This window comes from Camelus bactrianus, chromosome 21 (genome assembly GCF_048773025.1).
Source record: "Camelus bactrianus isolate YW-2024 breed Bactrian camel chromosome 21, ASM4877302v1, whole genome shotgun sequence".
NCBI classification, from domain to species: domain Eukaryota; kingdom Metazoa; phylum Chordata; class Mammalia; order Artiodactyla; family Camelidae; genus Camelus; species Camelus bactrianus.
Genome location: NC_133559.1, coordinates 27,100,172 through 27,127,184, shown reverse-complemented (window position 1 = coordinate 27,127,184; position 27,013 = coordinate 27,100,172). Strand labels below are relative to the sequence as shown.

The following is a 27,013-nucleotide window of genomic DNA, read 5'->3' as shown; positions in this document are numbered from 1 at the left end:
AGGCCTCGTGGGCTTGCTTCCTGTCCCCCGACCACTTCCGTCCTGCCTCGCTGAGCAGAATTTGAATTTGTGAATTTGTCCTTGTGATATAAAGAAAAAAAGCAATAATTGATTTTGGTCCACCTTCCTGGCACAGAGCTCCTAAAACCCTCAGAATTTATTGTCTTTTGTACGCTAATGAGAAGGACTAGATAGTGTAAGGCTGGGGGCTGGTCATCCCCCCCAAACTACCACATGATTAGAAGTCTCATCCCCTTCTCAGCTCCCAGGAGGGGAGAGGGACTTGAGATAGATCAATTACCAACGACCAATGATTTCGTCTGTGTAATGAAATCTCCATGAAAACCCTCCATGAAGGGATCCAGGGAGCTTCTGAGTTGGTGAGCACGTCCCAGTGCTGGGAGGCTGATGCACATGGAGGGGCCTCAGAGGCTCTGTGCCCCCTCCAACCCCCATTCCCATGCTTTACCCTGTGTATCTCTTCCATTTGTATCTGACTTGTATCTGTCATAATAAACCGGTGACAGTTTTTCCTGAGTTCTGCAAGTCATTCTGAGAATGACCAGTCCTGGAACCCCCTGAATTTGTAAGTGCAGGTCACCCGGGGACCCCACCGTGGCTGGCGTGTGAAGGAGAGGCAGGCTTGTGGCACTGAGCCTTTAAGCTGGGAGGTCTGCCCTCACTTTGGGTGGTGTTTAGTTTCAGAACTGAATTGAATTATTGGACACCCCGCTGGTGTCGGAGAGTGGAAGGACGGGGTGGCATGGGAACAGTGTATCCGGGTGTTGGTGTTTGGGAAGCAACCCCTCCGTCCCTTGGCCTCCCCGGGAGCGGCCCTGCACTCCACAGAGGTGTCATCACTGCAGGAGACTAGTTTTTGCTAAGACTTGTTAGAATACATCTTACTAACATCCTTCCAAACTTACCAACAAAATAGCCCTTCTGTCCCACGTCTGGTGAGATTCTGAGCCCCCTCCTGGAAGGGGTGTGGGTGAGTTTTGCTCCCCACCCCGTCTCAGCCGTAGGCGAGTGAGCTGGCGGTCTCAGCCATCATCCCCTAAGATCCCAGCTGTGGGGGAAAAGCTCGCAGCCGGCCCTACTAAGCAGCGGTTTAACTTAAGCACTTGTAGCAAGTAAAAGGACAAACATAAGAGGGTAAAATCATCACCATAATTCCACCTGCCTATAAGGCTGAGAGTATATAATGTATTTTGCAGGGAGGGGAACATTCTGAGGCTCGGAGGGGACCATGTGGGATGGCCTTCATACCAAGTCATAACGTTCAGCTCTCTTTTGTAAGCACAGCCTTCTGGCAAAACTAAGCTACCAGGTTACGTGTTACTGGTGGAATGCTGCTCTACTCGGACACGGAGGGTTTCAAAGTCGTTGACAGCACCCGCTGTTTGGAGAGCATCCTTTTACAGTCAGGTTCTTGTTAAACTACCTCACAGCTGCCAGAATGACCGCAGCCGGAGGGTCTTTTTCACTCTGTGCAGGGTCTGGGCTTCAAGGTGAGCAGATCGGAGGACCCCCAAGGCGGAGGGAGGGTGTGCGGTGCTGCTGAGTACCTCTGGGACGCGCTCGTGGGCTCTGGATGTGCTGAAACCGCCTCCCCCTCCCCCAATGCCTTTTGCCAAGTTCGCTTTCGAACTTGAGAGCATCTTTCCAGGGAAATATAACCCATATGTCTCTGATTCACTCATGCTCCGTTTGTAAAGGGAAGGGCCAGGAAGCACAATTTGACGTCGCAATGCGTCTTTTTTCTTAGAAGGATAAGAGAGCTGGCTTTGCCAACTGGAAGAAAGTAGAGCCTTGGAATCCTGCGTGTATTTGAGAAGCAGAGCCACCCAGGGCAGCATCCTGTACTGCCTGACCCTGACGTAAGGGCGGGGAGGGTTCTCTGGGCTCAGCCACCAGCCCGCTCCTTGAGGTGGGCTGTCAGATGGCTCTGCTGCCCAGGACGCCAAGGACAGTTGGGAACTTCACGCTGCCTGCCCGGCCTGGAGGCAAATCTGCTGAGTCACCTTCCTGGGAGGAGGCAGGGGACGTCCACGTTCACCTCCACACAAGAGCCTCAGAGCAGCAAGGGTCAAATTCAAGTGCGGTCCCCACTCCCATGGCTCTTGCTTCTAGAAGCAGCAAAGAAATGCAGACAGTCCCAAATGAGGGCTTGTTTCTATCTGCCTTTTATCTGGCTTTGACACGCACTTTCCATCACACGCTCCCTCACCTGATAGACAATCAAAAGTTGACTCAGGAGCACAGAGAGCCTTTTTGTGTGTTGTGTGGTTGGAATCAGAATCACAGCGTCATTCCTAAGCTTAGAGAAGAATAAGGTTCAAGCCACTAAGTATCAAATCATATTCCAGATTTTCCCTGCGAGACCTCTTTGTGCTCCTTCTACCAGGAATAGAGAAAAGATGCTGACTGTCATGTGCATTTTTTTTATTAAAAAAAATTTACTCTTTGCTCAGGGAGAAAATGAAGATATACAGCACTAATGCAATGTAATCTTTAAAATAATAAGGAAATCAAATGCATCCTTTACACTGACAGATATGGGTGGTCAATGCCCCTCCTAGGCAGCAGAGCCACAGTCAGACTTGAATCTGGTGGTTCTGTGGGTTCATGACAGCTTGATAGATCTGGACCAATCCTCGGGGCTGGTCAAGAAGTATTCCTGAGGTCGAGCCACAGAGCAAGGGGCCGATGACAACTCAGGGAATAGGGAAAACCAGTTGTCACCAGCGTCTACTGGTGCAGTGGGCTCACTGTCAGTCTCCCTGCATCTGCCCTGTCTTCCTGCTGCCTGTTCTTAATGCAGCCACCAAGTGCTCCTCCAAAATCTTCAGCAGAACACATCTTATCTCTGCTCAAGACCCTCCAGTGGCTCCTGCCTTACTTACAGGAAAGCGCCAAACATGACGACAGCCCGTCAAGGTCAGACCGCCAAGGTTAGGCCTGACCTGCTGCCTGCTCCTGCCCTAGCTGCACTCATCCTGCCTCCTGCCGCCCCCCACCCCCACCCCCGCTCACACCCCTGCTGCTCCTGGAGCCCTCCTGGCCCGCTCCCGCTCTCCCTGGGCACTGGGGTCTCCTTCCCCCAGATCTTCCTGCAGCTCACCCCCATGTCCTTTAAGTCTCTCCTCAAATACGGCTATCCTGACCCTCTACTTAAAACTGCAACTTCCCCTAACCCCCGGCCCCACCTTGATCTGTTTTCATTGTACTTATCACCTTATCACACGTGATTTATTATTTCGCTCATGGCTGCCTCCCCCAGCTACAGGATAATGAGCTCCGCATGAGTCCCAGGCACCTAGAACAGGACCTAGCACAAAGGAAGACCTCAACAGATACTTGCAAGGGGGGAGGGCATAGCTCACTGGTAGAGCACGTGCTTAGCATGCACGAGGTCCTGGGTTCAATCTCCACCACCTCCATTCAAAAAATAAATAAAAATCTAATAACTACCCCCAAAATTAAAAATAAGTAATAAATAACTATTTGCAGACTGAACGGACTGTGAGTGTTAGTAGTAACGGCAGCCGTGTAAAAGGGCGTCACCCCAAGCTCGGCCCTAGCGCGGGGCCACGGCACCTTTCACTCAGTCTGCCTTGCTAAAATGCCTGCTTCGCGAAAGGGGTTCTGTAGAAGAACAGGGGCAGACTCCAGAGGGAGGAAACAGGACCAGCAGGGGACTCGGGAAGTGAACGAGTCATCGAGAGCTTCTTTCTGCTCTGGTCGAGGCTGCCCCTTGGAATGGAAGCGCTGGGAGTGAGAAGCAGGGAGGAGGGGGTGGTCCCTGATGTCTGTGCCCCCAGCCCATCACCAGCCGCTCGGGTCTTACCGGCTTTGTCTATCCAGGCGCGGTACCCGTTCAGCTCGCGCTCAATCTGTTGCTGGCGCCGCAGTTTCATGAAAGCTCTCCGGTTCTCCACTCTCTCTCTCTCTTTGGCAAATTCCCTGCGGACAGGGCAGAGAAGATGCACCAGGTTTGGGCAGTGCCATGACTACAAGGAAGGGTGAAGCAAGTAGGAGTGAGAGAGTGGCTGAGCCAGCACTGTGTTCACCCCGTCTCCCCCTGCCTTTGCCCCAGGCTGCAACTACGATCTCCTTGAAGTGCTGCACAGATACTCACTTTGTTCAGCCACGTGCAGGAAGCCTTCCCGGACTAGTGTCACTCCACTCAGCACTAACTCCCTCCGTTTGCTCTATTTTGAAAGGTACTTTCATAGTCACCTGACCAGCTCGGTTCCAAAATGCTACGTGAGGTCCCTCCAGCTACAACAGAAGTCCTTAACCCTCTGAGGGGCCCAGCTACCGTTTATGCTTTTAATAACAACAGAGACTAACGTATGTTGACCGATGATGAAGTGCCAGCCCTATAGGAAGCTGTTCATACCCATCAGCTCACTTCATCCTCACAGTCACCCTGTGAAGCAAGCACTATTAAAATTCCTACTGACAAACGGGAAACCAAGGCTTAGAGGAGGCAGGTCGCTTGCTAGGATCTGAACTCCCGCGGTGCCTGCTCTGCGGTCCTGTACCCTGTGGTGTCCAGTCCGGGCTGCCCCCCAAGACCAATGACAACAATGCCCTGAAGGGCTGAAACGCTGTTTGAAGATGGCCGCTTGAGGTTAAATAAGAAAGGAAAGGACATGGGAAGGGCAAGGGGCTCCAGGAGCAAGACAATGGGATGATAGGGTGGGGCGGGCTGGAGGGGATCAGGAGACGGAGGGGAAAAAGCCGGCATGAGGGTCAGGGATCAGACAGAGTTCGCTAATGGGCAGAGGGGATCAGAGCCACTCTGTGGCACAAGACAATGAAAGAAAAAAGAAAAGGAACCTAAAACCCCATGAGAGAAAGAGAGAGAAGAGGTATGAGGGTTCCCTGGCAAAGATGATGATCAAACTCAGTGAATGAGAAATGGGGATCAAGAAACATTCGTTTGCTAATAGGCCCCTCTAGACACCACCTGCACACCATTGCCCTTCTTACCCCCCGCACGCACCCAGCTAGAGCACCCCTTGCTAGTGCAGAGCCCCCAGCCATGGCTCACGCACCTCCTGCTGCCCAAGAAGCTGTTCGCTTATTCCAGGTGCTCCCATCACTAAAGGCTAAAGACAAGAGAGTCCAGCACCCGCTGGGGGTCCTGCCAGCTACTCCCCAGGTCCAGGGAGGAGGAAACGAGTCAGTCCCCTTCCAGTGCAGGGGAGAGAGAGGTGTCAGTCTGCCACATCATGGGAGACAACGGTTTGTGCCTCATCTGGCCCCTCCTTCCAAGAGAGAGATGGACTCCTGGGGCACAGATACCTGACAGTGGTCACAATCGGGCTAAGTGTGTGGGGACAGGTACAGTGGAAGGAGAGATGAAGAGTCAGCCAGGAGCAGTGAGAGCCAGGGTAATAGAGTTTAAGCCCTGAGGCACCTCCTTTTCTCACCTGCTCTTCTGGATTTCAGCAATTAGGAAGTAACAAGGAGCCCACTTGGCTCATGGCGACACCACCTACCAAAGTTCTTACCGTTGGTTCTTTGTCTTCTTTCCATCCTCCCTGTCCGACTAGCACCACTGTTCTGTTGGCTCTGTCTCTGCAAGAGCACTTGGACCCACCCTCCCTCTTCACCCGTGCTGCCTTGGTCCGGCCTCATCCTTTCTGCCTGGACTACCGCCAGAGCACCCTCCTGGTCTCTCCACCACCTGTCTCTCCTCCCTTCATTTCATCCATTCCACAGCTATCAGAGTTACCTTTTTAAAATATGCACTGAATCTGACCACTTCCAAACCTAAAATAACCACCATAGTGAGTGACCTCTGTGGACCATTTTCTAATTGCCAAGCACCCTCACACATTTTGAGCATTTAATTTTTACCACCACTCTGAGAAGAAGGTTAGAACAGGTATTTTCAACCTCAATTTCAAAGTTAAACAACTTGCTTCAGTAAGAGACGGAGGCAGGTTTGGAACTCAGGCCTGTCTGCTCTAAAGGCCCCAGTTCCCCATGCCCGACCTACGCACCCAGCCCGGTGGCAGATTTATATGCTGCTTTCATTATCTTTTCATCTTTCCACTACATTCGAGGGGAATCCAGGAGGGTTCAGCAAGAGGCAATATTTTGAGCAAGACCTTGAAAAAGGACAATTTTAGGCAAGCTCCAAGCAGTAGGGTGAGCAGTAGGACCAACATTTCCATTTTCCAGCTCAAAAAACTGAATCTAAAGGGCATTCTGCGGTCTTTTGAGAGGACAAGTGTCCCATGACACAGAGCCACTAAGAGGAGCCATGACCCTCAGATCTCCATTCCATCTTCTATTCTATGCCCCCCTCCTCCAGGAGCTGGTAAACACGTCACATGGCCTTCAACGTCCTTCACGGTTGGATCCGAAACTTGCCGTCAAATCTCACCTCCCATCATTTCCATCTACCCGCCGCCTCACCACGGCCAGGCTGCAGCCCCAGCACACGTCCCACAACGCCTGAAAAAGCAGCGCGGCCTCTCAGGGCTTGGCTCCCACTGCTTCTCTGCCCAGAATCCCTTCTTATCTGCCTGTGTCTGTTAGAATCCTTCTTCAAGGCCAGGCTGAAATGTCACCTCTAATGTTTAGCTTTCTCTTCCCCTTCCTCGTCTCCAGTCTTCCGACCTCATTCTACCTTCCCTCTCTCTCTTGCCAGCGCCTCTGACAGCCAGACCTCTACAGTGGTGAGTTGTACATGTGAGTGTCTGTCCCCCTGTGCGAGCTTTCGGTGAAAACATTCTGTGCCTTCTTCAACTTCTCATCCTCCAGGACTAGACTAGGCCTGGCACACAGTATTTGTTCAATGGGGTTTCTTCCCCCCAAATTAAAAACAACCGGGCTGACTTGACGACCACACTAATAGCTCTGCGCAAAGGCTTACATGAAGGGGCGCCCCCATCTCTGCAATGACCCAAAAGGATCCAGGTGAGTTAGCAGGAACGCAGCCGTTGCTAGGTAACGCCTGAATGCTGCTACCACCGTTTTCTCTTTGTTTGGGTCCCCTAAAGTCTCTGTAGAAGAAGTCTATGAAGTATGTATTGGGAAACCTCTATCCGATCCCTAGAATGACCACATGGCTTGACTTCCGGTGGGAGAGGCCAAGAAATCCCAGTCTAACCTCCCTGTGTATCTGGAAGTTTCCGGGCTCCAGTCTCACCAGCTGGCTTCCCTACTCTCCTCTGCCATCGCAGGCCCCCGTTTCCTCCCACCCTCCCACCTGGCATCCTAGCTGGGGCTCCGAGGCCCGGAGCCCAACAAATCTGGCTTGGTCTTTTTAAGAAGCCTCTTGGCTAAAAGAAGTAAGGAAAAAAGTGTGCACCAATGGGGACACTTCCCAAGCAGCTTCTGCACATCAGTGGGGGAGGAAGAGCTGCGTTGTGTTTATCAAGCTGCCTTTTCTGTTTCGTTTTGTTTTTCCACTGGGAGCCAGGGGCAGAAAGTCTGGCACCAGTGTCTTTCATGGTATTTCGTACCCCGTCCCTTGCTGTCCCGGTGTTTGTGCCCATGGCACCTACTAGTCTGCAGGCTCGGTGAGGCCAAGTAGAGGTTGCGTTGTACGTATCACAGTCCAACAAGGACCCAGGAAGTTTAATCCCCAGCCTTGTATCATGGCAGATTCCACAGCAGATAAAATATTAAGAACAGCTAATATTCACAAATCACATCTGTAAAATTTTTAGTTTATAAATCACTTTCACGTGATGTTATCTCATTCATATTTGCAAAAAAAAAAAAAAAAAAAAAAAGCTGGGAGATTCCGAAAGTTACTTGCTCAAGATGACCAAATTAGCACGAGGCAGAGCCAGAATTCAAACTCATGTCTTCTGACTCCAGATTCAGGGCTGTTTCTACAAGGCCTCAGCTGTCTTCCAAGCTATCTAGCAGTCAACATTTAAAATAAAATCTACAAAAGGCATTTATTTTCCAGCCAGAGGTTGAGGAAAATAATGACATAAAAACAGAGTCTGGGGTTTTTTCCTAAAAGGACCATCTTTTTAACTGAGAGAGCAGCACAAAACTCCACTGCTCTGTGTCGGGTTGATAAGGACCCAGGATAAAATTCGTAGCATGAGTCAGACTAGTGATGTGCTGCTTGATTTTGTGTCTGTACCACAGTCACCATTTATTTATATGCACATTGCATTCCAGAGAACACATGGCTAAATAGGATTTAGCTCCATTACCTGCCAAAAACAAGTGACTATTCTAACCTCAGATTCAACATGCCTGCTAGTCTCATGAATGTAGACATGGCCAGACCTAGGTAAGGGAAGTGCGTTCCTCCCACTGGTCTCTCTCCTCCCTGAGGACCAGAGCACTTTCTCCTCTTCACAGAGGATCATCCTGGGGTTATTCACACGATGACACTTTTGCAAAGATGAAGTATATGGTCATTATCTTATGGTAACCATTATCCAGGTGACTGGGTATCCAGTAGTTATCCAGATGACCACTGCCAAACTTCTTATTGAAAGGTGCCCCAAAGAGTGACTCTATGAATATCTCAATCTAACCAGTTTCTTTGGCTCAAGCAACAGGAAGTTTAAAAGGAGAAAATCTGGCTTACATCAGAAGAGTGTTCATGTCCTCTAAGGCCACTTGGCATCAGCCTGTGGCTTAGGGTAAGAAGATGGGTAATCAGCTCCTTTTCATTTGCTCCATCCAGCAACTCCACACCTGTAGATGTAATGGGACTCAAGCTGGGATGTGTCTAGACTTCAGAATTCTAAACCAGGAAAGTAAAACTAAATCCCCATGTGATGCAACATAAATACTACCAAGTCTGTTCTCAGAGCTAGGCACCCACCTAACCACTAAGTGGGCACTGAGCCTTTCTGCCTCAGTTTCCTCTTCAGTCAACACTGACATTAGAAGGACACAAAAACTGCCTGCTCATAACCAGAGGCAGGAATAAATGTTTTAGTCTTGGAGTCCTGACAGATTCTTACAAGAGATTGTAAAATGAAGAATCCAATGAAATGGCAACCTATAGAAAGGAAGAAAACATCTGCAAGTCACATTCTGAGAAGGGGTTAATATCCAAAATGTATAAAGAATTCACGCAACTCAATAGCAAAAAAAACAAAAACAAAAACAAAAAACCTAAGCTAAACTAAAACATGGGCAGAGGAACTAAATAGATTATTTTTTCCAAAGAAGACATGTAAATGATCAACCACTACATGAAAAGGTGCTCAACATCACTAATCATCAGGGAAATACAAATCAAACTCACAATGAGTTATCACTTCACATATGTTAGAACAGCTGTCATCAAAACCACAAGAGATAACAAGTGCTGACGAGGATGTGGAGGACAGGGAACCTTCGTGCACTGCTGGCAGGAATGTAAATGGGTGCAGCCTCTATATACAACAGTATGAAGGTTCCTCCAAAAAATAAAAATAAAAATAGAATTACCATATGGTCAAGCAATTTCACTTCTGGGTCTATATTCAAAGGAATTAAAAGTACCATCTTGGAGAGATTCTGCACCTGCATGTTCATCGCAGCATTATTCACAACAGCCAAGCCATGGAAACAGCCTAAGTGCCCATCAATCGATGAACAGGTAAAGAAAATATGGCGTGTGTGTGTATGTGTGTGTGTGTGTGTGTGTGTATAAAATGAAGTATTATTCATCCATAATAAAGAAGGAAATCCTGCCATTTGGGACAATATAGATGGGCCTTGAAGGCATTATGCTAAGTAAAATATGTCAGACAGAGAAAGCCAAGTACTGTATGATCTCACCTATATGGGGAAGCTTAAAAAAAAAAAAAACCTGAACTCATAGAAACAGAGAACAGTTTGGTGGTTGCTGGTGGTAGGAGGTAAGGGGTAGGGGGAAATGGGTGAAGGCAGTCAATAGGTAAATATTACGGTTGTAAGATAAATAAGTTCTGGAGATGTAATGCCTAGTATGGTGACAACAGTTAACAATACTGTGATGTAGGTTTTAAAGTTGCTAAGAGTAAATCTTAAAAGTTCTCATCTCAAGAAAAAAACATGTAACTATGTGAGGGAGGTAATGGATGTTAACTAAACCTATTGTGATCATTTCACAATATACAAAAATATTGAACCATGATGGTATACATGTTAAACGAATATGATATCATATGTCAATTATATCTCAATAAAACTGGGCAGGAAATCCACTGCATTTCATTCTGATACTTCTTACCCAATTCTGTGTGCCCAACTCTGTTATCTGTAATTTTTTGCTGCCTTTTTACTTTTCTGGGAGGATAACCTGCAATTCTCCTCATGAAACAGCTCTCACACAGGTGGAAGGAAGATGACTTAGAGGTGAGCATGGACGAGACACTATTTCTGGTCATCTCATATGTACGCAAAGTTTGGGTTCTAAATTCCAGTTACAAGAACTTAAGGAGTCTGATCTTACACCACATGGTTAAGCACAATTTTCTTCTTACATCCGAGTTAGTGAATTTACATTTGTGACTGCTTTTGTTTTTTAGCAGTTTACATGAGAGGCAAAATTGGTAAAAAAATCAACTATTCATACATAGCCCATTCTATATTCTTCACAATTAGGTCAGGTGGAAGGAGGATATAGATAAACTCAGACAAGGTGTCAACACCCAAAGCATTTATCATGTGTGACTTGGGGTTGGGGGGAAGCAGAGCTGTATTTCAAGTCATAATTAGGTTAATATTAAAATTGATTTACATTTTATGAACTTCTGGACCCATAAAGGAGCCACTGCCATAGATAATTCACAAAGCGGCTAATCCGTATATTGATAAATGAAAGTGACTGGTTTTAGTCCAAAGGGTGCTAGAAGGGGTTTTGGCCACTCGCTGTGCTAGAATTTATCATGAAGCGAGTAACTGCCAGGACTAGGAGTGAGGTTCACTGAAGCCGTGCTCCAGTCTGAAATTCCTGTCTGTGTTGTGCTGCCTCGGAGTCACCGGGCAGCTGGACAGGTGTCTCCATATTTATCTAGGAGGGGAGATATTCTGGCAGGTCTGCTGTGACGAGAAACATTCTGCCGGAGGACGACATGGATCCCAGTTTTGGCCTCTAGTTCCAGACCCATCTTCCCGGTTCAGTCCCCACTGGGAGCTCTGTTTACTGATGCGGAGGCCCTCGCTGCTGTCATGGCAACCAAGAGGAAGACAAAGCCCGCCAGGATGCGCTGGCCCGTGTGACGCAAAGATCTGTCTACCCGCACTCCTGTACACACTTGCACGCTTCATCACACACACACGCGCACGATACACACATGCTCGCACAGGCACGCAAAAGCATATGCAGGCAGACTCTGCCAAGCACATAAACGGCCACACGGTCACGTTCTTACTAATCTTCAAAGCCCGTATTTGCGAAGTGCTTCACTGTCCCCAACGGAACCCTGCCAGTCTTCTGTAAGATGTTTGCTTTAGGGAGGAGGAATTTGAGTTAGACATCAAAATAACAAAAACAAAAACAAAAACAAAAACAAAAACAAAAACAACTCTGGCTCTAGCCACTCTGAAACTAACAAAGGACTGGGGGAAGTCAAATAGGCAATTGTGTGTTGGCAGTGTTTTAATTTCAGTTTCACTGTAAAATGGCATGGGCGGGGGTGGGTGGGCATAAAACAGTTTTTCAGTGTGCTAAGGAGCCAAGGGAGCCTTTTCTCCCATTTTTCAAAAGAGCAAACACAGCCCAGAGAAGGTAAACACCTTACTGAAGGTCACACAGTTCAGCTGTATTACCGTTATTTACACCTTATCCCTTGATTTGTTCCAAAAAGGATTTAAGGAGGCTTAGGTTGTCAATAAATACAGGCCAAAACAGCAACCAGTCCTCTAAATGCCATCCAGGGTTGACTCCAATAAGCAGAATGGATGGGCAGCCAGGAGGGTGTGAGGATGCACTGACTCAGGCCCCGTGTCGCAGGATGTCACTTCTCCTTAGAGACAAGGGGCTTTGGAAGGGCTCCTCTGAGGACCAGAAGTCCTTCCCTAAAGCAGTGAAGGCAAATAAACGGCCTCAGGCAGGGTTCTGCACCCCACCCCGACTCCTCCACCCCACCCACAGCAAAGAAAGGCCAGGGTCTCACCCACCTGACAAATCACTTCCCCATGTCTCACCCTTTCTATGCAAGGAAACCCAGGCACAGAGGTCAGAGGGCCTGTGGTGGGAATATCACTAAGATCTAAGATCCCCAAGGCCGTTCCCGAAATCTGCACAGTCTTTTTTTTTTTCTTGTTCTTGACACTGAGATCTCGTTTATTTATTTGTTTGAGTAGATGCAGGGGAAGACCTGGCAATTAACATAAAGGAGATAATGAAGGAGCTGGAGTGTGTTTCCAGTTTTGCTTTTTCACCTTGAAGTTGGTATAATCCAGGCTGTTAGAGCGTGATGATTAAAAGCTCTGAAATGTGACCAAACGCGGTTTGAATCACAGCTCCATCAGGCTGGGGTCTGGGGCACGGTCTTAACCTCTCCGAGTCTCAGTTTCCTCATTTGAAAAATAAGAATAAACACTGCGCCTCTCTCAAGGCATTGTGAGGATTAAACGAAATGATGGATGGAAAGTGCAAAGTACAGTATCGAGCACAGAGTGGGTGTTCCAAGTGCCTATTTTAAGTGTTGCTGACACTCAAGAATGTATCAAAATATACACAACCTACTATCAAGACTCTGTCTGTCTGTCTGTCTGTCTATCTATCTATCTATCTATCTACTCATTCTGCTTCCAAAATACAGTATACTGAGTGCCTCCTGTGTGGCTGGCATTGTTTTAGCGTATGCGGATACAGCAGCAAACATCAAAGCAAAAACCCTCGGCCACGTGGAGCTTACATTCCAGTGGAGAAGACAGACAATAAACAAGACAGTTAGGTGCAATCTAAAGTATGTCATATATTGACAAGTGCGGAGGGGAAGACGAAGCATAGAAGAGGAATGGTAAGTATGGGGAGAGGGTCTGGGATGTGGGGCAGAGGGGCCAGGAAAGGCCTTGCTGACAAGCCTTGAGAACTGACAGAAGAGGTGTGAGGGAGTGAGCCACACGGGTTACCTGAGGAAGAACATTCCAGAAGAGGCAACACCCGGGGCAAAGCTAAGGGGCAGGAACATGCTGGAGGAGTTTTCGAAAAATACAAAGAAGCCAATACGGCCCGAATGGGAGTGGACTGAATAGATGAAAAAACAAATGAGATGAGGTCAGAGTAGGTGACGGTCCAAGTGGAGGTGGGGGCTAGACCGTTCAGACCACGGGCAATGACGTAACTTTTACTTGATGTGACCTAGAAACCATGGGGCGGGGATTATATCAGAGGAGTCACAAGACCTGCTTTAAGTTTTCAAAGAATGCCTCTGACTTCCCTGTTGAGAAGACTGACAACAAGGGCCAAGGGCTGAAGCAGGGAGACTTTCCAGGTTATTCCCAGATCATGGCTGCCTTGGCCAGAGTGGCCGGAGTCGGGATACTGAGAAACACCAGGATTCTGGATATATCGCAAGGGAGAGCAAGAGGACTTGCTGACACCTTGAATGTGGTCCAGTTCAAGAGAGACATGAGTCAAAGATGACTGACCCCCCTCCCCCACTCCCCTGCCAACCACAAGGTTTTTTAGCTGCCAGAGATGGAAAAGATACTGGGGAGAGTAGCTTCTGGGAGGAAGCTCAGGTGTTCAGCTGTGTGTTCAGTCAGCTGGATATCCGACACGTTTATATTAAAGATCGTTGGACCCAATAGCACCGATTCTCTGTTACCCACATGAGATGAGCCAGTTGCTTCAAGGATTATCTGCACTGAATGAAACATCGAACCTAGACTGTCCCCACACCCTGCTTCCTCGTCCCCTGCCAGCAGGGGCTAGAAAGACATCAACTGACTTTTCAGCAAAGTATAATCAAGAAATTAGTGCTGCTGCTGCTGCAAATACAATTCAAAATAAAACCAAAACCCCCTGCAAATATTTGTGAATGTTGGCCTCTTTCACTCCAAGAGCTTTATCATTTCCTTCTGTCAGCAGAGATGATCACGGAAGAGCGGGTACCATGAACACTGGGGAAAGTGTGGAGTTCTCACCAGCCTGTCCTTACCACCTTCTAGGAAGGGAACTCAGGGACCTCCACATGCTTGTTCTTATTTTGCAGACTGGAAAAATAAAGGCCTGAAGGATCAGTGTGACTCTTGGGAGATGCAGGGTGGGAAGGCGGGATATTCTGGTCTCCCTGCTCTGCTGAGCCGCCCACCAGTCTCCAGCACTCCCCTCTGGCACACAGACACCATGGAGGCAGGAACTCGGGGCCTTCTCTCTCTCTGCACATATAACAGTGTGCACTTCAGTCACAATATTTCAGTGGGTTCAGAGCCCTGGGGTGTGGGAAGAATCAGCCTGGGGGGTGGGGAGCAAGAGCATTTCATAGTCTCCCTTCTCCCCCCTCTGCACCCCCGCGCCCTCTAATTACAGTATGAAAGGGGCATCTTCACAGAGAACAAATGGCTGTGTTCTTTTCAGAGACACTTTCTGCACTCCTCCGAGAAGCTGCCACAAGCGGTCCCTCCCAGAGAGGTTCCCGGGCGCACGAGGAGCGGGTGCGGCTGTGTTCCCAGGCGTGGCTGTGCGTTTACTGCGGCCTCAACCCCTGCACACCGAACACCGTGTGGGCACGTGGTTCCTGTGTAACGTGCTTTGAATTTCCCAGAAGCCTCGGTTCCACCTTCCCCAGATCATTTCAACAGTAAAGCTTCCGCTCAGGGAGGTAAAAGCCTCCTGGTCGAGCAGCCAAAGATTCTTCCCTGTTAAAACAAACCCTTTCTTCTGCTTTGGGAGGGACAAGCAGAAGCAGAGAGAGGGCCCAGCATGACAGAATGGGACTGGTGATGGGTGGGGAGGGGCGGAGACACCTGAAGGGAAAGCTGGGACTTGGTGTTGACGGACACGCCCAGCGTGAGCTCACCACACACCGAGGCGGACCTGGCCTCTCTGCAAACTCCTCTCTTACTGGTGTCTTCATTCACACACCCAGTCAGTCACCTCCTCAGGGTACATCAGAAGGCCCCTCAACCCGAGCGCCATTTCTCAGATGGAAAATTAAGGCTTAGAGCAGCAACTGTACTTGCCCGGGTCACACAGTCTGTTCCAGAAGCAGCTGGACCTCAACCATTTCTGTTCCTTGTCACTGCCTACTTGTCGGTGACCCTACAATCTTATAAACTCTGTGAGGGCAGGGACGATGTCGAACTGTCCTCGTTCAGTGTTACACCCGTGGTCCCAGCACAGATGGGCTGATTCACAGTTCACTTTCATTTACTAAGTAATGGACGACGGCACACAGTAGGGGCAACCACCAGACCAAGAGCAGGGGTGGATTTTGCAGTAAGAGGCGGGACCGGGCCCAGTGGAATGCGTCAGGCACATACATGCCCTGTGCCTCAGTCCTGGGTCCTGGATGTGCAGGATCAGTGTGCAGGGGAGGGGGGGTTGCACACATGGACATGTGACTCTAGCTTATCCCTCCAGGAGAAAGAAGCTCCTTCTCTAGGCTTTTTCTGGTCTCTTTTGCTTCTCCTCGACACGATGGAGCATCCCAGCATCCAGGCCGAGGTTTTCTCATCTCTCCCTTCTCCAAGGTGATCCCATACAGGCCCCGGGATCAACATCATCTCTACACTAAAGACTGCCAAGTCTAGATCTCCAGCCCCAATGCACCAATGAGCTGCACATCCATTTATGCAACTACTGATTTATGCATTCTACTTTTGATCAGCAACCTGGATGTCAAACAGGCACCTCACACTTAACAGAGCCCAAAGAGAATTTCTGATTTCTTCCCCAAATTGCTCCTCCTCTAGTCTCTCCCACCTCACCAGAGAACACCACCGAGCCAGGAGTCATTTTCAAGCCCTCCCCTTCTCCCCCTGCAGCCCCGCTCCCATCCGTAAGCAACTCCCAGCAGTCCTCCTGCTGCCTCTCAACCCCACTGCTGCCACCCAGGCCACGCTGCTCTGGTCTCTTGCCCGGATGCTTCCTGCCTTCAGTAGCTTGTGATAACCTCTCTAACTCACTTCTTGTTTCTACCCTTGCCCCAGTCCCCCAATTTCCCTCAAAGAAGGAAAAGAAGGAGTGGCTTTTTAAATACAAAATAAGTCATGTTATAAGCTGGCCTCCCACAGCTGTCCTCGAGATCCAGAATGAGTCTGACCCTTGTCTGTCTCGATCTGCCCTGATCACAGAATCAAAATGAATAATCCCACTACGTGTCACACTCTACAACAACCCATTTTAGTCAAATCAATGACATCTGTTGCTAAAAGATTACTTTGTGCAACTATTTGGGGTTTTGTCTTTCCATAAGAGTGTGAGCTACATGAGGAAAGGGTCTTTTCTACCATGTTCACCACTAAATCCTCAGTGCTCGGAATAGTGCCTGGTACTTAGAAGGAACTCAACAGATAGTTGGTGAATGAATGAATAAAGGTTAACAGAGCATTCAGAATGATATCTTCTTTTCTCTGGAGGTTGAGTTCCTGCTATGAGTCATGACCAGGGCCGATCCTGTCTACTGGTACCGTGGTAAGCACTTCTACTAACAAGAAGTAATTCTCAGCCAAGCCAACGTAAAACCAAAATCTGCATCTTTTCGTAGAACATGAAATTTCAAAACCACTCCAAAGCATCGTCATGGCAGGAGATTCTTTCGTGTATTCTACTTACATACTTTGCACTACAGCTGAGACCTCATCCTTCCGCGGTCTCACTTAAGTTGAAGGTTATCATCTTTTATTTAGAAATCTTTCTCAAATTGAGGATATTTACTAAATCACCAACTTCTTCAGCTTGTCTTCCAGTTAAGTGGAGTTCTTCATTAAAATGTAATTGATTATTACCTTGCTGAAAGCTTCAACATCTATTAGAGACAAATGCTACAAAAGCAGGTGATATATAGGCAAAGACGTTCTCCGCCTGACAGACTGGCGTGTGCTGGACATTACTGCGTAGGACTACTGTGGGTTACGCGCTTTCCACTGAGGACTCGGCAATAATACATACACAACTAAAGAGACAAGATGCTGTAAGAGATAACTAAACATGTAGTATAGTGGAAAAAAAAAAAAGGAGCTGTATTAAGACTCAGTACACCAAGCTTTGAATCACAGGCCATGGGAAAGTCACTTAACCTCTCTGAGGCTCGATTTCCCAGTAAATGGCACTGAGTTGTCGTGTCGGTGGGCTCACAGAGCAAAGGCACTGATCATGGTGCTAGCCTGGTGCATCTTACATGTACACAAGTTGAATCTGAAGCCCGAAAGTAGCTTGTTCTCTTCAAGCCCAAAGTGCTGTGAGTGGATGGCTCTTATTTTATCACCTTGGGATACTAACTCAAATCAAGTAACTGGGCCACGATTGTGTTAATAAACATCAACACCAGAAAGGAAGGAACACAAATGAAATTCAGAGAGGAGGAAAGCATAGCTTTTGACCAAGTCTATGTTATCAAATATTAGTAGATGATTTGGCTACTTCTCCATCCTAACTGCTCACCTCATAGATCTGTGAATAATTCTGCCACCTTCAGAAGTAACCACTTGTGCACAGGGCTTCTGATGAGAATTTCCTTTAGAGAAGACTTTCCAGAGTTTGGAACAATCAGGGACATGTACATAAACCAATGTATTGGGGGGGGGGGCTGCCAGCTTGGACCATAAGCCCCACCCCAGCATAGACTTCTAAGAATTTCCAAGCCCTTCCCTTACCAAAGACCATCCTAATGTATTTACAGTCATCAGCAGATCTGCTCCTCACAGAGCAGCAGTACTCAAAGTGCGGTCCATGGATCACTGCCCATCTGCACACTGTTACTAGTTCATGGTCAAGATAAATTCAGAAATTAAAATTGCTGAGTAACTTCTATAACAATCTGATAGAAATTTTTGTCAAGATAAGAATAAAAACTGAAGGCTTGTATTTATGTCTCTGTGTATTTTTTAATCTAATTTTATGGTAATCCATTTTTGTTACAATTGCATTTCACAAAAATATCAATACACACTTGACTGGGAATGTTAAAAAGTGATTTTTCCACTACAGATAGTTGGAGAAGCACTGTCAGGGAGAAAATTTTTCCTTCCTTTCTTCCTTCCTTTCTCCTTTCCTTCCTTCCTTCCTTCTTTCTTTCTCTTTCTCTCTCTCTCTTTCTTTTTTTTGCAACTAGAAGATGTGGTATTGAGATCATAATCACAATTACCATTTATTTTGTGTTTATAATGTGCCAGAAAGTCTAAGTGTTTTATAAGCACTATATCATTTAATTTTTACAAAAAACAGAAAAGACGTGGTATCACCTCATTTTGAAAAAGAGGGCAAAGGATGCTTTTAAAAAAAACTATTTGAGCTCATAAAATGAAGCCGTGACAGGATGAATATTCTTCTGATCACAGAGAGCTCTAGTGAGGCAAATGAGAAGCCAGGAGACTGGTGTCACTTGATGCCCTTATGAATATATTGGTACATTTTGCCATATCTTTCTCTTCCTTCTTTTTGTGTGCCCTCCTCCTCTGCTTTTTGTTTTTCTTCTTTTCCATCTTTTTATTTTCTGTCTTCCCTTCTTTCCATCCCCAAGGATGGACTCAACCCAAAGGATAGGGCCTGAAGTCGCAAAAGCCCCTGAACCCTGCTACAGGGTTCTGCCCTACCCTGCTCTGTGCAGTTGAGGGGTTGAAGCCATAAGGAGACATAAAATTCACATTCTCATCGTGTACAGGGAGTAGCAAATTTACATTGCCCTTTTATTATTAAATGATAGTTAAGAGAAATGGATTCTCATTAAAAGCACCAATTCTCAAGAGCATAAATTATAGCCATATCCTTTTGCAAGTTAAACATGCTCTGCTAATAAACGCTAATCATTTTTCCAGATATCTTGCATCCAAATAGTACAATGAATTCTAAGCTTCAGCTAAAATATTATTTATTTCCAAATCTTCAATCTTACCTGAAAACACAATCTTATCTGAAAACATGATCCATGCATACATGTGGCCACATCCACAGTCATGAGAAGGTACATGCACACAGTGGGTCTACACAAAAGGACACGTGGATAGCCAGAGCCCCACTTACAGGAAAGCTGACACCTGAAAACATGTACCAAGCCAACATTACTTCCAGAGATGAACCTACTGCTTTGCAGTCATGCGTCCTGCCCGGGAAAGGAGTAAGTTCACGCTCTATAGTCTGAAGGGGTAACTAGACAGGATTTGGCTACGCAATTCTGCTTAAGTGTGAAACAGGGTAGTTACCTTATTCTGATTCTAGAACTGTACTTCCACCTAATGCTGCTCGGAAAACTGCTGTATTTTACAGATAATCTGAAAAGTCAAGTAAGTGACTTCCACTTCTGGCTGAATCATACACTACTGTTCTGCAATATCCTTGACACAAAAAACCCAGATGCTGGATAAATTACAGCACACACAGTAATTAATGCACTCCTCAGCTTACAGGAAAGTAATAGAAACCTCTAAAGTTAAAAAGATTTAAAAAAAGATACCTATTATGTAAATATCGTCCCCAGTCTCATCTTTTGTCAGATTTATTCCTAGATATTAGATTTGTTTTTACTTTCAAAATTCTAAATTCATTTTTAATTCATTTAAGTTGAAACTGATCATCGCAAGTATATATAACCCAACTAAATTTTTGTATTTGACCTATACCCTGTGACCTTGCTAAATTCACTTATTAGCTCTAGTAGTTTGTGAGACTCTATTGTCAGATTTTCAAAATATGCAATCATAGTATCTGTGAAAAATGAGTTTTACTTCTTCCTTTCTGATGTGTGCCCTTTATTTCTCTTTCCTGCCTTTATTAAAATAGCTCAGATCTACAGAACAGTGTTGAACAGAAGTGATCAAAGTTCTTGCCCATTTCCAGATCATAGGAGAAAAGGGATTACTTCACCATTAACAATGACATCAGTTGTAGGTTTTCAAACACCTGTTTATCAGACTGAGAACGTTCCCTTCTATCAATAGTTTACTGTCAGTTTTTATCATAAAGGATTATTGGATTTTGTCATATTCTTTTTGGGCATCTATCAAGTTGTCACATGTGCTTTTCCCCTTTAATACTGTTAATGTGGTATATTCCACTGATTGATTTTCAAATACTAAGCCAACCCTGAATTAGCAGATGAACCATCCTTATCCTCTATACTCTGCCAAATTTGACTGGTAATATTTTGTTGAGGAATTTTGCATCTGTGTTCATGATGAATACTATTCTATAATTTTCTAATGATCTGTCTATCAGGCTTAAGTCCTGGGGTTATGCTGTCCACATTAAATGAGCTGGGAAGTGTTCCCTCCTCCTCTATATTCTAAAGGAGTTCATGAAGGTTTGGTATTATGTTTGATAGAATTGAAGCCACATGCACTGGAGTTTTCTTTGTGGGAAAGCTCTGTATCACAAATTCAGTTTCCTTAACAGATACAGGTTTATTTAAATTTTAAATTTCTTGTATAAGTTTTGGCAATTTATGGTTTTTTTAAATTTTATTTTTTATTGAAGTGTAGTTGATTTACAATATTAGTTTCAGGTATACAGCAAAGAAATTCAGTTTTTTATATATATGTATATATATATATACACATACACACACACACATACATAACATATATTTTTTAGATTCTTTTCTGTTACATGTTATTACAAGAAATCGAATGTTTTTAAGGAACCTGCCATTTTATCTAAGTAGCTGAATTTACTGGCATAAAATTATTCATATTATATCCCTAGTATCTACTGTCTGTAAGGTCTATAGTGATGACCCCCTTTTCATTCCCAATGTTGATAATTTGTGTTTTGTCTCTTTCTTTGAAATTTAAGTTTCAAAGGTAAGTTACATAGCAAAGCAGATAGCACTGAAAAAAATGTCAGTGTAACTGTGAGATTTTCTTTTTTAATGTAGCACAATCAAATAAAGACATGGGAAAGATGAAAGGGACACAGCATTCTAATACAAATGTTAGATAGGATAAGGATCTAAATAAGTCAAGTCAGAGTTCCATGAAAAAAGATAGAAGGAGAGGAAATACTTGAAAAGATACCTGAATTTCTCAGAATTGATCAAATACTCATATAGATATGGTAAGCACATACATATAAAAGCAGGATAAATAAAAAGACATCCGTAACTAGAACCACTGGAGTAAAACATTATAATACCAAAGACAAAGTCTCCAAGGAGCCAAAGAGATTTTTTTAAATATATCATTTATTAAGGGATGACAGATTCCATGAGCAGTGCTGGAGGCTGGGATACAGGGATTATAACCTTAGAATGCCGAGACAAAATAATTGTCATCTTTGAATTATGAATCCTGACAAACAAGCTTAAGAATGAGGTCAAAGTAAAGATATTTTCAGATAAATAAAAACTGAAGGAATTTGAACCAAAAGATCTCTGCTAAAGGAAACTCTCAAGATTGTACTTTAGAAAGAAGGAAAACAGTTTTTAAAAAGAGTTAAGGTATTGAATTTAGAGAAATTTCATTAATTTAGAATGCCTGGAAAAAGATAAAATTTAGCCACTGAAAGAAAAGAAATAAAATGCTAACTTCAAATCTGATAGAGGGTATAATTAAAATAAGTGGGAAAAAGAATTAAAAAGCTATGTGATTCTCTGATGATAAGACTATGTATTGAAAACCCCAAAGAATCTATATATACTTTAATAGAATTAACAGAGTATAATAACAGCGATGAATAAAAATATCAATATCCCAAATCCCAAAACGCAATTAGAAAATTAACAATAAAAAGATATCATTTGTAATCACAACACAAATCATGTGGTACCTAAGAATACATCTAACAAAAGATGTATAAGACCTTTCTGGAGTTATAAAGTTATATTAAAAGGCATTAAAGAAGGCAGAAATAAATGAAGATATCTATATGCTGGTAAACAGACTTACTATTGTACATGCCAGTCTTCCTAAATCACGCCAGAGCATACAAAGTATTTCAATAAGAATCCTAATGGATATTTTCTTGAAACCTGAAAAGGATGTTAAAATTCATATGGAAAAGAAAAGCACCAAAAAGAGTTAGTTGTTTTCCTGGAAGTGGTGCTGGGCAATTTACTGCCTATATGGAAAATAAGGTAAAATGGGTCCCTACCCCAAATCATACACACACACACACACACACACACACACACACACACACAGAGAAATCTAAGTAGGTTAAAGACTTACATGTAAAAAGCAAAATTTTACAAAAACTTTAGAATAGAATATAAGCACATATTTATAACCTTGAGGTAGAGAAGGATTTTTTAAGACAAGATTTAAAAAACATAAACCATAAAAAGAAGACAAGCACAAAAAAAATTTAAAACTTCAAACTCCTGTTCATAGTTAGGACTCCACAGAACAAAATGATGACACACTATAAACTGTGAGGAGTTACTTAAGGATAAAAAAAAAACTAACAACAAAAAAAGTAATGTTTACCTAGAGTATATAAAGAACTCCTAGAAAAAGAAAAAGCCAAACAATCCAAAAGAAATACAGACATAAAATGGACAACAGGTAAAGTACAGATGGGCAACGAACATCTGAAAATATGCTCAACTGCATTAGTAATCACGGAAATGCTAATTAAAACCATGAGATGCTGTTTATACACATCAAGCTGACTTAAAATCAGAAGTTAAAAAGTTTATGTGTTAACAAGGAAAGGGAAAAACAGGCTCTCTTATAATGAATGGCTGGTGACATGGTACATTGGTACTATCACTTTAAAAAAAATTGTGTTCATAGTGTATGTGAACTCACCTACAAAACAGAAACAGACTCACAGACTTAGTAAATAATCTTATGGTTACTGGGGAAAGTGGGTGGGAAGGGATAAATTTGGGAGTTTAAGATTTACAAATGTTAGCCACTATACATAAAAATAGATTTTAAAAAAGTTTCTTTTGTATAGCACAAGGACTATGTTTAATATCTTGTAATAACCTTTCATGGAAAAAAATATGAAAACAAATATACGTATGTATATGCATGACTGGGACACTGTGCTCTACACCAGAGATTGACACTTGTAACTGACTATACTTCAATTTAAAAAAAAAGTAATTTTGTGCATCATCTCTCAGGGTGGAATCTGCCTATGCCCTATAACCCCAGAAAACCACTTTCAGAATCTTTGTGGCAACATATTTGCGTTAGCAAAAGACTAGAAGGATCCAGCAAGAAACAACAGATAAACAACTTGCAGTGTGTTTACACAGTGGAATTCCACACAGCAGTGAACCAAGATGAATAAAAATACACGCAGCGTGTTCCAGTGAATATAACCAAACAATGATTTATTATGGAGGGAGACATACCTAGGAAGTAAAACTAATGAAAAGCAAAGGAATAAGAAGCACTACCCTTGAGGGGAGGTCGGGGGGAGCAGATGGAGAAAGGCCCCTGGGCTCCACGCCCTCTCAAGCTACCCTATGAATACCGGGATATGCATCTATGATTGCACCACATACACGGTACAGACTTTATCTAAAATTACACATACATACATTTTCTTTTGTGTATATGAAATATTTCAGACAGAAGGGTTTTTGTGAGCCAATGAACCATGAGTCATGAAAACACACTGCTCCATGGTTAGGAGGGAGCTGAGTTACCTTGAATAACAAGAAAAAAAGGACTGAGGAAGTAGAGGAACTATATGTTTCTGGCTAAGTCACCAATCAGCCTCTTTTTCTTACAAAATGGGGATAGTAATTTCTCTTGAAGTTATGACGGGAATGAAAATAAAACATACACGAAGGTGCTCTGGAAATGGTAATGTCAGGCACTATCATAAAGGCCCTGACAACACAAGCAGGAAATAATTTTTCTTCGAGTTCAAGAAATGTTGTCTGTCAGCTGCATCCTTTTATCATTGTTGACCCCATGCTCCTTCTTTCAAAAATTTATCAAGCAGTCAGAAGTCACCTTAATATTTACCCCCACCAAGTTCAGGGGTGAGCGTCAGGGTTGTCAGAAGCAGCTTCCTGTGTTCATGTGAACAGACCCTCTGGCGTGTCTTCCTCCCAAGCCTGCAGGTAACCGCTTTCTCAAAGGGCTGAGATCCAGCCTGCTGAGGGGTGGGCTTGACAAGCCAGCGGAGCTGCGAGGAGACCCCAAGACCTCTCAAGTCCCTAAGCAACAAATCTGACTTCCCAGCGTATTACCTTGAGTGATCTTCCAGAGCACAGATTCCAGGGCTCATTAAAGGACACTGAAGATCAAGATGGAAAACAGGAAAATCCCAACCGAAGACTGTGAAGGTTGGTGCAAGAGTGCCATCTGTTCTCCCTGCCCTGGCACCTGCTGCCCCGATCACTCCAGGGTCCCCGCTCCCATCTGGCTACAGGAGGTTAGACATGCAACTTCTTTCAGTGGGAGCCCTTCTATATCCCCACCATCCACCTCTCTTGAAATCTGTGAATCAAGGGAGCTTGCTGCAAGTCCCCCTCTGTCTCATGTTCCCAATCAAGCCAGTTACATTTCTCTTGCCAAGGAAACAGCAAAAGACACACCAACAGCATCAGCAGGCATAGCAATAAAAACCAGCAACCCAAGGACTTCTGCTCCTCTTTGAGCTGAACTAGAGGTAAGTCCCCTGTAGAGTCTTCTTAGAATTCTCTTTGCCTCCCACCCACAAACCTGCTTCCCAAACACTTCCACACAGGAGAACTCTCACCAGGAAAGTCCTGCTGGCCCCCCCACCTTGGCCCGTACACTGGATTAGGAGGGCCTTATAATTCCGATTAGCCGCAATCCAAGTTGCAATATCCAGATAGCAATAAGGACTTAAAGAGGCTCATCGTCTTGCTATCAGCCATAGTACATCGGCCTGAAAGGCCAGCACTCGGAAGCATGAAGCCATCACTTGGCCTACTGGCCTCTAAGACTCTGTAGTCGATCTAATAAAGGATGAAAACTGTGGTCTTCAGTGCCAAACCAAGAGAAAGGGCTGACAAGGATGAAGGTCAAATATCAAAAGGTCCTTCTGTCAAAGACAGGTAGACAGTGAGTCCTGATTAGGCATCAAGGGACCTGGACTCCAGCCTCACTCGGCCACTCACCACTCCCAGGTCTTAGGCAAGACGATGTGTGGGGTGGAGGCAGCTCTTCCTCAGCTGTGAAGCCTTCTCTAAGGGCCTTGCTAGCCTGAGCACCCCAGGGCTATAACTCAAATGAAGCCCAAAGATAGTCAAATCTGATGCTACCAGGAAGCGAAATTTAGAGAATTAGGATGCAGGGGATGAAGAATACGAGGAGGCAGTCCACGTAATATAAAAATAAAACATTCAGGGTACAAAATGAGTAAACTTTGGAAACCAGGATAACACTGTGAGATACAGGTGAATCATTCTAAGCAGTCTTGTAGACAACATTTGAGAAGGTCTCTTAAGAGCAGGTCTATGCATGTTTTCCCCACAGAACACACAACACCTGGCTCAGAGTAGGAACTATGTATGCTTACAGAATGAATGAGCCCAGGACTGAGAACCTCTGGAGAGGGGTTTCCTGATGTGATTTTCACAAGTGGAAACACCTGCCTCAAACATGGCCCTTTGGAACATGATGGGAAAGACCTGGGACCCTTCTAGAAGTAAAAAGGAGGCATCCAAGAGGGTCTGAGACAGTAGGGGTGCATTGACTGACCCCCAAGGAGGAAGATGGTGCACTGGGCTGCCGCTGGTAGAAAGAGTACACTGGGTTAGTTATCCAGTGTCCAGCTCAGTTCCCCCAGGGACTTGTACAAGGCATTCAGAACACAGCACTGACTAACTGGAGGGGTACAGTTTGAGGCTGCAAAACAGCTTGTTGGGAGGGCCACACGAAATCACAGATATAAAAATGATTTGAAAAGCTCAAGTGAGCTATGTGCAACCCAGCTAGGCACAGAAACATTTTCTTTGTAAGCACGCACCTGGGGGAAAGTCTTCGTCTGCTCATCAAATTCTCATTCAGCATCTATTACGCCCCAGACATGATGCTGGATGTTAAGTATAACATTATAATGTTAGGTATAATACTGGTAATAGTATGCTGCTCTGCAGCTGGTAAAAAAAAAACTTCATACAGAGTATCTCAGGAGTAACTCAGTCACTGCAAAACATTAAGCCCCCAAAGTCATATACAGTCCTTTAATTCAGTCTGTCAAATTGCAAATTAGAATCAAGCTATTTATTTCCTATTGCATGACTAAAGGTGAAAAAAATATATGATTGCTCTATGTATGTATGTAGCATGATTAACATGTTGATCACCCACAGTGGATTGGGTGTCCCTGAGGAAATACAACTGTCACCCAGATTTGGGTGGCATGGCGATCAATGTGCTAAAGGCAAAAAAAAAAAAAAAAAGAAAAACTTTAGTTTAGGGAGACCCTCCATCTAGAATGGGAAAGCGGTATTATCGTCAAATGAGAAATAAAATAAATCAGCAATCCTAAAAAGAGGAAAAAATCTGATAAGAAACAGTCTCTTAAATCCAAGCACAAAGCATGGGATACAATTCCGTGAGGCTGAAAACTTACAAGCTGAATAAAACTCAGTAGAAAATGATTGGGAACAAGAATCAGGAGTGTTAGGTTTTGGTATCAACTCTGCCTGTTTGTGTGGGAATTTTTTTTTAACCCCCCCTCCAATCATTCAGACACAGACTCGTGTCCAGTGGCACTGGCTGAAGTGCTGCTTGCTAGACTGGAAAACACAAAGATGTATAAGATACCATCCTGGTACTCAAGTAAATCCAATCTCCCCAGGAGACTGACAAGTAAAACAATAAAAGATGGCACATGCTATAAATGGGACATGGACGAAATAGGGAAAAGACAGGCTCAGTTCTATGGGAGGAACTAGGGAAGGTGTCCAGGGAAGAAGACGTGTTTTGAAAGATAAGTAGAGAGTAAATAGTAACACTAGCCACTGAGAAAACACAGGGGTGGGATGTG

General features: G+C 44.7%; 1 protein-coding gene across 1 annotated transcript in view; it reads right to left on the bottom strand.

The window, feature by feature from the left end:
* CACNA1E (calcium voltage-gated channel subunit alpha1 E) overlaps positions 1 to 27,013 on the bottom strand; it is a 345,741-nt gene that overhangs the window by 82,736 nt on the left and 235,992 nt on the right. Inside the window, exon 9 of the mRNA XM_074349901.1 lies at positions 3,851 to 3,966. Within this exon, the coding sequence (XP_074206002.1) occupies positions 3,851 to 3,966 (116 nt within the window). The remainder of the gene's footprint in view (positions 1 to 3,850; positions 3,967 to 27,013) is intronic.